The sequence below is a fragment of the Pyrgilauda ruficollis genome, unplaced genomic scaffold (genome assembly GCF_017590135.1).
Source record: "Pyrgilauda ruficollis isolate IOZ18807 unplaced genomic scaffold, ASM1759013v1 scaffold13, whole genome shotgun sequence".
Lineage (NCBI taxonomy): Eukaryota > Metazoa > Chordata > Aves > Passeriformes > Passeridae > Pyrgilauda > Pyrgilauda ruficollis.
This window is the reverse complement of record NW_024511432.1, coordinates 7,498,547-7,513,307: the sequence shown is the minus strand read 5'-3', so window position 1 is coordinate 7,513,307 and position 14,761 is coordinate 7,498,547. Positions and strand designations below refer to the sequence as shown.

General features: G+C 38.1%; 1 protein-coding gene across 1 annotated transcript; it reads right to left on the bottom strand.

The window, feature by feature from the left end:
* Positions 1-451: 451 nt before the first annotated feature.
* Positions 452-1,462, bottom strand: LOC121349013 (leukotriene B4 receptor 1-like). The gene has a single exon (XM_041459075.1). The coding sequence runs from the start codon at positions 1,460-1,462 to the stop codon at positions 452-454; it is 1,011 nt and encodes a 336-aa protein (XP_041315009.1).
* Positions 1,463-14,761: the final 13,299 nt, after the last annotated feature.

Here is a 14,761-nt window from a genome sequence, read left to right as displayed (position 1 = left end):
GAATTTAACTTCTTAAAACTTTAGATTGTATAAGGATTTTTGAACATGTAACTTTTTTTTCTGAAAAAATCTTAGTTTCATTAGTTTAAAGCTTTCAAAGTCTCTCCTTTCCACATGCAGTTCTTTTTTTGTTTTCTGCGCACAGACTTTCTAGAAATCAGAAATAATTTTAATGAAAAGTAACAACACTGTATTCCTCACAATTTTAGCTTTTAGTCACTTTGCCAAGGTTCTCAGCAACAATGAAATGGTGCTCATTTCATGATGTGAATATTAATTAATGAACTGAACAACGTTGTTAATGCCAATTCTTATAAAACACACAAGAAAAAAAAACCCAAAAGCTTTTATTTCTCTACAGCTTTCCCTGGACTGCTCAGTAAATGAAACTGAGAGAATGAGGAAAAAGAACTGCTGAAGAAATGACACAGATTATTCACTGAGTTCCTTGTTAGAGGTTTTCTGTGCCTACCAAAGGATCTTCATGTTTGGCTACAACCAGGCTTCTTTTCTTGTCTTCCTCTGTTGCAGTCTGACTGATCTGTTCAAACAGCTTTGACATCTTGGCAAACTTCAGGTGGTTCTGAAACCTTCGTGCAGCGAAAGCATAAAGCAGAGGGTTAATACAGCTACTGATGAATACAAGTGCTCCAGAGATGTACACGCCTTTGTCTACAATTTCTTCCAGTGCCAAAGACATCTCCTCATTAGAGAGTTCTATTTCAATAGAAATGATATCCAGGATATTAAAGATGTGGTGAGGGAACCAGCACAGAATGAAAGCCACCACGACGCTGGCAATGAGACGTTCTGATCGTTGCTTGGATTGGTAAGTCATTCTGCTTATTCTTCTTGCAACACACACATAACAAGTGCAAATAATTAAGAAAGGGATTACAAAACCTGCAAGGGTCTCCAGCAGAAGATAGGACACTTTCTGTCTATTAGAAGAGTAGTTGCGACACGTGCATAGGAGTCGACCGTCTGTTTCTTCTGTCTCTTGAAATGGAATGACAGAAATGCCAAAGGCAATAGACAGGAACCAAATGAGGAACACAATCAAAGAAATTTTTTCTTTTCTTCTGTATCTTTGAATTGTGAAAGGGTAAAACACAGCCAGTAGCCGCTCCAAGCTGAGTGCTGTAATCAGAAATATACTGGCATACATGCTGCAGTAAATAATGAAAACCAGCATTTTGCAGAAGATGACTCCAAAAACCCATGAGCCAGCAAAAGAATAAATCCAGATTGGTAAAGTGATCAATACAAGGACATCAGCAATGGCCAGGTTCAAGATCAGCAGGACTGAAAGAGATACTTTCTTCATTTTTGTACAGACAGTCCAGATGACAATGCAGTTCCCAGGGGTGCCAATTATAAATGACAAGCCCAGTATTACGCAGACTACTGACCTCACAATATTCCATGTTGAGTTGCCACTGCTTTCCTCAGCTTGACTCATTCTGGAAATTCTTCCGTTCTTGGTTGTTTTGTGCTCTGCTTTTATTCTGCAGGTGTTGGTGAACTATTTGAAAGTTCTCCTCTAACTGATGTTCTGAAGGCTAATGCAGACTATGAGCTCACAGCCTCATGCTCACTCTTACAGACATCTGACCACATATGGCAGTTCCTGTTGTTTAGGAGGATGGGTGTTTTTGCATACAAAGGAAAAGTAAAAATACAACGCAGGACCTGACTTTGCTGTTAGTTATACATCCATTGTGCTTCAGCAAATTTTACAGCATGTTGGTGGTCTTTCTAAAGTGTCCCTATTTAAAGAAATGTGCTACTGTTTTGATGTTACGGATCTAATTAACAGATGTGAGGAGAAAAAAACCCTTTTTATGCTACTCTATTCTTGCTCCTATGAACAACTCAGCACTTTATTTTACAAAAACAAAAAACAAAGAGGGGTGTCAGGTAAACGACAAATGTGCATTATATGTTTGACATTAATTTTAAAGCACAAAAAATTGTGCTTACTACCTTCATGCCATCTTTTTTTAAATTCAGCATAAAACAGTCAATCATATTTTAGAAATACCCTGGCATAAAGGAAATCAACTGTTTGTACTGTACCGGTAAAACAAAGTGGGTAGGAGCTGTATTTCTAATTCTCTGGGAAATTGCAGTTCTTTACCAAACAATAACAATCAGAGTATTCAGTATGGATGTAGAGTTGTAGAAGGAAAAGCTCCATGTCAGGGAGAAAAGATATGACCACATTATTGTCCTGCTGTGCCAGCAATGGGCTATGACTTATGATTTTTCCTAGGAAACTTGGTTGTCAGTGTAGTACTCAAATCCTAAATGAATCATAAGTTCTTCAGAGCCTGGCCAAAGACTATGAAGCTATTTTGTTATCCTGATTTCAAAACATCTTTTGAAGTTCATTTCTGAAATGTTAAAGGAGGAACTAGAACAGCAGAGCCAACTGAAATATTCAAGAAGTGGAACTGGAAGGGTATTTACCATTAAAAAAAGTTCACAGTAACAAAGGAGTTATTTATAGCTTTCTTAAATTTAAGAATGTGATACAGATTATTTCCCTAATTTTACAAACCTGGCAAATGTAGTGCATAGTATTAAGTCAAAAAGTATTTTTTACCATGGAAAAAGGATTGTAACATCAGCACCCCCAAAGCAGCTTAGCTGGTTTTGCTCTTGTAAGAGTATAATGAGATCAAAAGCAAATCCAGAAAAACCCCACTGAAGTTAAGCATTATATCTTCAAAATACTATTTGTGTAATACAGATTTTAATTGGGATTTAATCTAATGCATGATTCCAGTTCCTTTCATTTTTAACTGCATGTAATAAATATCGGGTAGGGGAAAAAACGAAACAAGTTGTTTGTATTCTGAAGGGAATTTCTGAAAACCACTTGTGAAAATTAACTAATGGGAGGAAGTGCTGGGCAGTATCTCTTCTTCCAATGAATAAATAACTTTTACACACATTATTTCTGCAGAAGTATCTTCATAGACTATTTTTAGTTTATTGCCAGTGGCATATCTAGATTGAACTAAGTTGCAGATTTTTATTGGAAAAAGACAATCAAGGAGAGATGTCCAGTACCTCCTGTCACCCAGTGCTGCAGGGATTGGCAGGTTCCTTAAGTAAAGTCAATCTAGATTATGATTGCTGTGTCACACACTGATTATCAAGACTTTGACCTGAATTGCAAAGAGCTCAGGTGACTAAAAGCCTACATAACCAAAGATTCTAGATAGTAAAGAAAGCTACACTGATTACTAGAAACTCTGCTTGACTGAAAGCTGGGATAATTGCTAAAAATCCTGTGGAGCAGTAAGATACACTAACTGCTAGAAATTGTAGATAACAATAAGTATGCTGATAAGTAAATTTTTGTGTCATAATAAGTATTCTAAGTGTAGCTACAATCTTGTGGCCAGTCCTCAATCTACCAAGGATCCCTAAAAGGACTTGTATATTCTGTACCGTTGTGTGACACCTCTGAAGGATTTTTTTGGTATAACTTTATTTTTGGTGGAAAAGAGTAGTTGTCTGAACAACCATTGGTATAAGTATAGTTCTAATCCAGTAGTGTATGGATATGGTTGAACTTCTGAAGCATCTGGCCTTACATTTTCCAGAAACACATTTCTCCACTTGAGTTGAAGTTCGCTTGCCAAATTGGCCTCTGCCTCTGGCTGTGTTTTTCATTTAAGCAAGAAAACCAATGAGTCTCTCAATTGCAGCCACAGTCTGGAATTTCTGTTTCAGAAAAATCCCAGAGAAGTGTTGAACTGCTAAGATTTCCTTGAGTAAGACTCTGAAGCTAGGCTACTAGACTAAATATCTCAGATATTAGAGCTAACATTAGCTGAGGAGCATGTTTCTGAACAGCTCTGTGTGACTCCTGGATCACTAAGAAAACTGCAGTCTGCAAGCTGTCTGCAATATTCTCTAAAAGTGTCTGACTATTATTTATCAAATTTAAATTAGTAGAACACAAACTTTATAGGCAATTTAGCAAATATTTCCATTAACAGGGGAAGCAATATAGTGTAGTCAATAACTGGTAAAAACAACAGTGGCTAAACAATTCAGTATCTTACTCGCTCTAGTGGCCATATGTGGCTGGGCTTTAACATATGAATGCATTTAGACTTCAGATCACAGAAGCTCTGGTCTACTTCATCACAGCAGTGAAATTAAGCTGTACCTGTATGTTAAAAAAGAAAACCAGTTTAAGGTTTTTTTGTGCATGTGTATTAGATGTAGCGCAGTAAGTCAGTCATCAATCCAGGAAACTTTCTGTGAGTCTGCTACTTTTAGATTGGCAAATAACTTCTGAAAACTTTCCAAGCTCAAAAAGTCTGTGCTACTGCTGTGAAAGAATTTAAAAAGAATTTGCTTAGCCTTAAATATCAGGTGTATGTTTCTCTCATCCTTCAAATTATCTATTTTACTCTGAATGAATGCATGAGCTTCCCTCTGGTGGATGTTCTGTAATTTACACTACCACTGAGCATTTTCAAACAGCAGTGTTTGCATCCCTAAATGTAAATTGTAATTGATATTTCTACCTCTTGCATATTTATTCTGAGAAACAGAGTTTCACTTCAAAATGCTGAGAGACTTTGGGCTCTGCTTACAGTATCCTTCCACACTCTAAGAGCCTCCCTTGTAAGGATTTACAGAGCAGCTAATACATGGCAAATGGCAAATCCAGAACTTGTACTTAGAACTCTACCAAGAAGACTTTTAAAATCAGAAGGATCCCCTAGATATTTGTCTAGTAAGTGATTGTAGAATAATGATTATCAAGTATCAGGTATCTACTGAGACGCTGCAAATTGATGTTATAACTCATTTATTGTTAATGTGAAAGAAAAGAAGTAATTAGCCTGAACCCCTCAGTACTTCAGCCACTGCATTGAGGTGTATTTGCAGGATTTGCACAAATGTTTTATAACAAACTCAAGTCCATGTGCTACTGAGGGCAGTGTGAAAGTGATACATTTTGCCTTGATCAGAGAACTATAGGCTACTTCACAGCTGATCTAATTACTGCTTTTTTGATTACAGGAGGGGCTCCTATATAAGTGGGATTTCATGGGGATGAGCAGTAGCTGATAATCTCTCTGCTCTGCAATTACTGCAAAGGGAAGTGCAGTGTAGGAAAAGACACACACCAGACATTTCTATGGCCTTGCAGTGTTTGTGGCAGCAGCCCGTGGGGCAGCAAGCACAAATAAGAACACTCCCAGGGCTGCTTTACAGAGAATAAATAACTTAAGGAAGAACTTGGGATCAGTTCCAGAATGTAATAAAAGATGTGTACTTTGCACTATAAAGTTTGAAATATTCTGTGCTGTGTGCATTGTTGCTAATCAGTATCCTAACTTTATTAAAAATTTGTATGAGAAAAGATTTCCTGCTTGTTATGTTCAGGGAAAGCTGCTTTAGGATTTGTGACAGGGAAGTGCTTCCAAGGCACCTGTTGTGTGTGCATCAGACATGCTCACCTATTGGCACCTTTCCTGCCCTAACAGACTGATCACTGACAATCAGAACACGTTTCCATGGTGAAAACCACAGAGAAATATTTTCCTTGTACAGACATACCAGGTGCATTAGACTAGAGGTGTTAATCAAGACAGTGGAGAACTGCATTCATGATTCTGACTACAAGCGGGAATACGAATAACAATTATTTAGAAATTATGGAAAAAATTATAGACACTTTTTCTTGACATTGTGAATGTATACAGTTTTAGTGTCCTGTTACAGTACAAGCTTTTGAACAGTAAATGTATAGATTTGTTACAATTTAAGGCAAGACTGGCCCATTCTGAATCAGCTACTACTAAGTAGCTACTTGTACACAAACTGTTGCTATCCAAAATCCTTAAGGATATAAGCATATCTGGCACCATGGTTGCTACTGAGTAAATCAAATACACAGTTTATATGCTCTTCCTTTTGAGTAATAACTTACAGATGACAAATCCGACTTGGATGATTTGCTGCCAAACAGGATTTTTTTTTTTAAATTGTTTAAAATTAAACAATTCTACTGGCATTTCTACCTTGTTTACTGAGATTGCACGTAAATATTATTTTGCTATATGATCAATGTATCTTTTTGTTATTCAGTAGTGATAAAAGAAAGTGTTTAGCAGAGCATGTCTTAGTGAAGGACCTGTGATTAAAAACCCACGAGCAGATACCCGGCAGTGCCTGAGCAGCAGCACCAGCTGTTCTGCCCACATGGAGGGGCTGTCCGTGCACTTCTGTGTTTGCAACACAGGGCGGCACTGGGAAACCATCCCTTGGTTTTTGGCTGAGCCTGCAGGCCCGGAGGTGTTGCCTTTCCCTGCACTGCGTGCGCGGCGTTCAAGGCCATGGCTCTCCACAGAATTGATTCTTTCACATTAGAAGGGTAGGTGATTGTGACTGAAACTTCAATAAACTTATGGGGGAAAATCACAATGTCTTTTTTTGTCTTGTACATCACATTATTTTCTAAATATTCATATTTCTAGCTTTCTCAGTTCTGTTTTGATACATGCCCATTTCCAGTGCTACATTCTGTTTTAACTGATCTGGTAAGGACATCTCCTTCTGCAACTAAAAAATAACATTAATTTTAATAAATAAATTTCATTTTCTATGCCTCTGAAGGAACAAAGTTTGGAAAGTTTGGTAATTACATTAACATTTGGTACTTCAGTATAGCTTCCATTTGTGTGTTCTCTTTGAAAAGCAGATCAAATCGTGATGTCTCAGGTTGTGAAACAACCCTGTCCAGCAGATTTGAGCACCTTTGAAAACTTATTTAATTCCTTTATTACACAGACTTAACCTTGGTTCCAGTGTGACATGAAGCCTTGATTTTGTGGCCTTGTGTCGGGAGGTTGGTTAACTGTGCTGCAATTAGCAGCCTGTACTGATTTTATAGGGAATACAAAGATCTTTCTTCTGCTCTGTAGCAGCCACCACGTGTGTGTTGGGAATGCCTGTGTGCTCAGTCACTCAGTATTTAGCATACCTGACATTCTGTTTCGCATAGCCAGAGAAACCAGCACCCTGTGCCACGCTGCTCTTCAGAATGGTCTTGTCCAAGCATTCTTAATCTGAAACAAAAAGTAGTCAGGATACATTCTGAGATGCTACACAGAGCCACACTAACAGCTATTTAGTAAACATACACATAATATACTATATGGAAAAAGTGCAAGATATGCAAACTTCAGGCACAGGTAATGCTTTATCATTCTGTAATCTGAGCTGTTGTTTCTGTAAAATTTCTACATAATATTAGAAATGACTGTGAATAATGATAACTTATCCATTAAATGAAGTGTTTTCACTGGCAGAAAGTGGTAGCACCATTTTCTTAGTTAAAACATATATTTATTTATGGAATTTAATAGAATGTAAAGCTAATAGACTTTGAAATAATGTGATGTCTTACTTTTCCTGTATTTGACTCTTGAGCCTAAAAATATGATCTGGTTTTAGGCAGACTTATTTTTTATGTTCTAGTGTTGAGTCAGATCAAAAAGTACTTTTAGCCCAGTATCTTGTCTCTGATACCAGCCACAAGCAGGTGTTTAGAGAAGATTGAAAGAACAAGCTATGTGTGCTATACTTGTCCTACACATTCTCTGGCATTCAGTCAATCACAGCTGAGGAGTTTCATGGATCAGGGATGGTTTCTGTGTGTTTAATAAAGCTTTGTGGACATTTATTCAGCAGACTTCCTAAGCCTATCCTTGAACTCCAGTGAACTTGTAGCACTGCAGCTTTGATCCATGCTGTGTGAAGAACCACCTCCTTTTGTTTCTTTGCTGTTCTGTTGGCTCCAGCTGGCTCCCCACCGTTCATATGCTGGAAAAACAGTGAACAGCACACCTGTGTTCATGCTTTCCACAGTCCTTCCTTGTTAAAGCCTACATCTGCCAGTCATTGCTTAGCTGCAGACTGAAAAATTCGTACATGCATGAATATACCTACACACCTTCCGTAAAGAAATCCTCCTGTGCTTTTCATCATCCCTTCATTCTTTTCATTGTCTCTTCATTCAGGTCTTTTATGTTTCATTCAGACAGAGGAACAGACTAGTTCTGAAATTCAATAGTTCAATTAAACCACAGTGTGCTGATGAGGGAAAATGAAAGAAATCAAGACACACAGAGGTCAAAGTTTCCTCTTCTTCAGTCTGTTTGTCTCATCCTGCTGCAGTGTAACACAACTGGCCATACTGCACTCAAACACATCTTTTTTTTTCTAATTGGGGATTAGTTTAGTTTACATTCAAAGCACAAAAATAATAATTAGCTTTTGTCTTTCTCAATGCCAGTCTGTGCTTTAAGATTTAGAAGACTTTGTTCCAAAGGTCACTGTGTCATTCTTCCTTCATTTACTCCAGATGCTTTAGAATCACAGAAATCCTCACGTGATGCAATTACCTTGTAATCCTTAAACCATACGTTATCCCTTGACTGGTAGAGCTTTGTATCTCTGCTGTGTGTCCTATTCTGTGCTTAAACCACTAGAAGTCAAGTATAATCTAAAATTGCCATTATTTGGTGCTGTATGAAAGGCAGCTTTAATTGCACCTGTTACCTTTTCCTAGCTTTGTGTCTTGTTATGTCTGGCTGTGCGGGAAGCATTTAATCCTCCATGGTATTGAACGGTATCTCTTTAACACCTCTTCTTTCCTGACACAGCAAATGTGTGACCCCTCTCTCTCTCATGATGTTGTTCTCCTGTCTTTTGAGTTTGCGACCATTCACCAAGGCCTGTGGTATCTGACCATGGTGTCACTGAAGCTCTTGTTGCAGATCTTATGCCATGGCTCCCCTCAGGGTTAGCAAGTACCTCATGTTGGCCCAGCAAAGTGTTTGCTACATGCAATACACCCTGATACAGAGGGCTGGGTTTTGGCACATTCTGGGATCTGTTAGTGAGTGAAAAACAGACAACATAGTACAGAAAACATGGCTAAGACTCTTGGTAGACACTGCTGATGAGTATCCATTGATCAAGTTACTAGGGATCCCTCTTGGCATGACAAATCACAGATCCAGTCAAAACTTCATCCATGTTCTAGTCCTCTGATTTTGGTTTGAACAGTGCCAGGTTCAATTTATAATTTATAAATTATACATCTCTTATTTTATAAGAGATTTGCTAGGTTGTTGTCATAGTGTAATACTAAGTTCTATAAAAGTTTATACAGATATCAAGAAGAAAACTCTAATGGATATAAAATCAGATTTTACCCACACATTTAAAGAACTCATATTTTAAACACTATTAGTCTTCCTGTATTATCTGAGAACAAGCATCTTGTGTAAACACAACAGAAAAACATCAGTACTGTCTAGCAGATTCTCAAAAAGAGGAAATATTCAATAAAACAGAGTAAGAGAGCAGCTTTGAGAGAATTGCTCTCTGCAGCTAATCAAATGCATCTTTGCAGCACACAAACACAGCAAAATCGTTCTCACAAGTTATGTTAGAATGAGGTCCAAGCAGAGGAGTTGAAATTGCCTCGTAATGGTGTAAACTTTTACAGGAGCATTCATGTATTTCTTGCTCTCAGCAGAAAATTTGTTTTCATGTCACATGATAGCAGTACCCATTTTTTACTGCTTCTTTGGCTTGTAATCTGAGCAGCTCCACATCCAGCTGCCAAGCACTGATAGTCAAATTAATTTCTCCATACCATGAAGAAACTCTTATGAGTGTTAGTCTATTGTCAGTGAAGCATGGCACCAATATTTACAACATCTCAAGCTGTCTTTAGCATACTAATTAAAACAAAAGTTCCAATAAATCCATCTTCTCAAAGTACAATGCCCAGATAGCCTTTGGCAAGCTTCCCCTTTCTAATATGTTCACAAGGGTCTCCAAAATATCATTATGCAGGTTAAAACATGACAGGTCAGTTCACTGCCACCTGTTTAAAATATTCTTTACTCAGTGTTATCACCAGGAATGTGTTAAAGGAAATGGTGGAATTTTATTAGAATTTTCACTTCATATTTACTTATTTGCCCAACAGAATTATCAAAATAATTGTCCTGATCCAAATTTGATCATAGCTATGATTTGAACATTAAGATTAAAATGATGACCTTCAATAGTCCCTTCCAACCTTAATTTCCCTGTAACTGTATTTCTGCACTGACATGTTCGACAGAGCCTCACACGATGCTCCTCATGATGCTGCTGATTCAGCCATTCCCCATGATTAACTGTTCCCAGCTGCCTGTGTCCCTCAGTCTAGAAGGGAACTGTATCCTTACAAGAATCATCAAGCAATACTTTTCAACTTAATCTGCCCAAAGGATGGGACAGAAAGTGCTTGTGCATTTGTAGCCTATCTATGCCTTACTTTAGGACATGGTACCAGCCAAACAGCAGATCAGCATTTCTTTTTGCATTCAGTGGCACTTAAAACTCAGATCTCAACAACTAGTTTTCTTAATTGTGTTAATTTTGTTTGTTTTTAATGTTAATTGAGAAACTTTGGTAAAAGGTGGATCTGTCCTATTCTTTTCTTAGGTATAGTCAGTTTTCCTATTAATATCTACTTTTTAATGGGGTAATCTGGATTTAAAGGATAGAAAATAAATGGGCTGTCTACAGACATTACATCTTCATATCTAAGATGACATTTGCTTTACAGATGCATCATTTAGTGGAATTGCATACAAATTTCAGAGCCAGAGACATAACTGAAGAAAAAAAATCTTTACATATCCTTTAAACTCAAGTGAACTCTCATTTTTTAATGCACCAACTAAAGAGGAACTCTCAGATAGTTTCTTATCGGCTGCAGGGAAGTCTCTCAACATATGTGATCAGGGTCAGATGGTTTTCCATCCCTCAATGTTGGAAAAATTTAGCACTGAAAATGAGTGAGTGAAACCTTATGGAGACTAGACAAATACCAACATCCCCTTCGATACATGGCTAAATTACTGACAGCAGTTTCAGTTCTTCTGGACACACTTGTGTTTCCAGAGATGGATTCACTTTTGTCACTAACCTGTCAGATTCAGCAGCAGCAGTGCTGTGTCTCTTCAGAAGTAGCTCTGAGCTAGCAGATTTCCTAAGGCCTGTATTTCCCTGTGACTTCCCTGACACTGTGTCCAGCTGGGATACCAAACAGGTGTGACAATGGATGGAACACTGAAATGCTTATTAAACAGTGGCTTCTGCCTTTTCATTACATGTGGACTAGAATCCTGAAATGCTGCTGCTTGACTCATGGCACTGGGCCCTCTAACCACACTCAGTCTTGTAAGACTTGTTAAGCCTTACAGTGACAGCACACCAAATTCTGCTTTTTCTCCAAATCTCTTCCTCACAGAAAAAAAGTACCTTGTCTGCAGATTAAACCACCTTGTCAGCTTTCTACCTCAGAGGGCCCAAGTTTCTCTGCAGAGCAAAAAGTTCTAGCGCTCTCGCAATGTGCTGGGAAGTCGTTGTACTTTGTGGGAACTTGTGCAAGACATAAACTGTGCCTGAGGGTTCAACCTACTCAGTTTTCATCACAACATGGATTACATTTTCAACACTTTTCCTCATATATTCATCCTACACAAAATCATATCTCTCTATTTCATCTTCCCATGCCACCTCTTATTTTTAAATTATTTTTTCAATTCCATATATTGCTTAGCTCCAATTTCAAAATTCTTCAGTGGTCCAAGCCAGAATATCAGCTCTGAATAAATCTTGAGTAAAAGCCCCACTAGTTAAGTTTAAGCACTCTTGCTAAAATTTCTCACTCCCAGATTCTAACAAAATTCTCTTTGAGCAAGGATTCTGAAATTCCATGTGCTAGTAATTAAATCTTCACAATTTGCTATGAAGCTTTATTACATAGGTGGTTTACAAGGACAAATTGATTTGCTTTAGCAAATCATGAGCCAAAGGAGTAATATGACTTCTACTACATGGATTAAAGGTTTGAAGATAGGAGAGATGATGACTGTTACTCTGTTAATTGTGGTTACCCTACTTTGGCTCTGAGTTTGTGGGTTAATGGTTATATAAGTCTGCACTTTCAGTACTCCCACTATTCAAGTTCTCTCTTCCCTTTTTTCTAGTCCCTGTTTGACACTGTAACCAAATTTAGCCTGAAAGACAATCAAAAACACAGTTTTTGTTTACTATCCTAATGCTACTGAGCAGCACCATGGGGAACAATACAGAAGTGGATGTGAAGCACTGAGGAAGCAGGGAGAAGTGAAAGGAAGAATTGTCTTTGCAGCCCCGGTTCAAATGCATGTCAGGTTGTGTCCTGGGACTGTGCTACTGCACTGAGCTGCAAGGACAGCTGCAATTTACTCTGTAAATTGCATTTACTCTGCAATTACAGAGTAAATTTGGCATAACACTTTTGGTTGTCTTCACATCTTTCTTTGAAGCTAGAAAGATGTGAATTGTCTTCTACCTGTGTATGTAAGTCAGCACAATCGTGTTTGAGGGTATTTGAGCCAATACAAACACCACTTCAGTGGTAAGGATCAGAGGCAAACAGAGAATTCTGTTCAATCAAACAGAAGACATTTAAGCAAACAGTAGATTTTTGAAAAGGATTGTTTCTCTTAAATAACCAGTGTGCAAACTCATATCCAATTCATGGTCTTTGTCAAGAGTGCAAGCCCTCAAAGAGTCTTAAATAAAGATAATGCTACTGATACTGTGGTTTCTGGCATTTAATATGGTTTATTTCTATGGTGTGGGTTTTTTGGAAGAAGTAAAGAATATTTTCTTAGAAGATGAATTATGCACCTGAAAAAAAATTTCTACAGTGGTAACAAACTGGCCACTGAAGTATGGATAATGATTTTTTTTTCACTTCATACATAAGTGAAAAGGATGCAGTCCTTTTATCAGTTTCAACTGTTAAAACTTCACTTTCCATTTCTAGCCAACTTTTGATACCAAACATGTGAAGGAAGCAGTATATAAAATGTATTTCATAAAATAACAAGCTGGCTGGAATTTTAGTGGCCGTTCAGATGTGTAGTTGGTTCTGCTATTCTTTGAATCTGCCTTGGATGATGACTGGTAGATTTGTCTGGCTACACACGGTCATGTTCCTGAACTGCTGTTAATCTACAAATCCCTGTTGTTAAGTCATTCTCTGTGGAGAAAGAGCTGGATTGCTCTTCTAACAAAGCAGCCCTGGGAAATAGTTACACTGACTCAATTAATAGCAGGGTACCATCAGCTGGAAAGCAATGTCGTGTGTCCAGGTTCCTGGGTTTGTTGGTGTGGTGACAATAGGACATGGCACTCAGTGTGGAAACAGAAATTTGCTGTGCATATTTAAACCTTACAAAGGCAAAGAGCTTAATGCACTTTGTGTTTAAATGCAAATGTCCTGACCTCACAAAAGGAGACAATAAAAGAAATAACTAACAAATGCTTCTTGATTTATCAGCTGAAAGACAGTTATCTAAAGAGCCTGGGCTTGCAGGAATAACTATTACATGCTTAGAAGGGTTTTCCTGGGACAGAATTAGATGGAGAATATTTTAATGAAGTGTGAGGATGTTCCCAGCTGTCAAAACAGCACAGAGATTTGTAAAGGAAATATTAAGCTTGGTTTGAAGACATCTTGAGTAGAATCAATGAAATGGTTACAGAAGTGATACACGTGATAATCACTAGGAGCACTTGTAAGTGCTGACAAATGCAAAGTGTACCTGGAGCCCAAAGGCCTGTGCCCTTAGAGGCCTACAGCCAGGGACAGAAAATCTGTCCCAAGATGATGCTCTGATGCCACCCAAGGGAACTCACAAGATGCAGAGGGCTTGACAGGTGTCATTCCTTGATCCTTGTGTCATAGCACAAGTGATCCCAGCCAGGCTGTTTGGACATGTGTATTTTAGGGCTTTTGAGTATGAGAGAAAACTGAATTCAGACACAGTCATTCTTTTAAATAGTGTTTTACCCTCCCATAAGGCCTTTTGCTGCATTTTGTAACTTTTAATTCGTACACGAGGCTCACTTTTGCAATCAGTTTTAGTCAGTCACACTTGCACACCCTGTAGTTTGTCATTACATGTCAACACTTGCATGGTGACTAAGCACCTGTCTTTGGGTTTGTTGGATGTAAACACACAAGGTGTGGCTGCTGCCTAGAAAAAGGCAAGTCTAGATTTAGACTTAGCCTTACCTTCCTTGAATTGTTATTTTTTTATTTTCTTATTTAAGGAGGAAGATGTATCCTTCTTCTTCCATGTTAATGCCAAGACAATGCAGTTTTTCTAAACTCCTCTCAGCAGGCTGTGTATCTGATTTACCAGATTCTGCCTTCACACACAGATCTCTGACATGTCTCTCCAGGAATTACAGAAGTTGTTGAATACTGAATTCGGTGAGGCCAGAAATTCTATTTCTACTTGTCTTTCACTCATATCTTCACTTGTGATATTGTTCATGCTCATGTATTAACCATTCAAGGTAAGAATATTTCTGAAAATTAGTAGACCCACTGTGGGATTTTGGAAGCTGTGAAGTAGACAGTGCAGTGCTCTGTTGCAAAGTAATCTTTTCAGAAATAGCTTTATCCTGAGCATGAATTGCTAACATCTGGCTCAGAAAATGTGTTTCCACAGCAGGAGCAGATATATGACTGAGTCAAGGAAACCTTGTCTGGCCCATTAGCACAATCATTACTGATGGTTCCAAGTAAAATTTTTTTCTCTATTTAATTTCTACTTCTGTAGATACCCTTCCTTATTCCTCTCCACAG

Excerpts from the sequence above, each read along its gene's own strand:
- LOC121349013 (XM_041459075.1), bottom strand. The coding sequence starts at position 1,462 with ATGAGTCAAGCTGAGGAAAGCAGTGGCAACTCAACATGGAATATTGTG.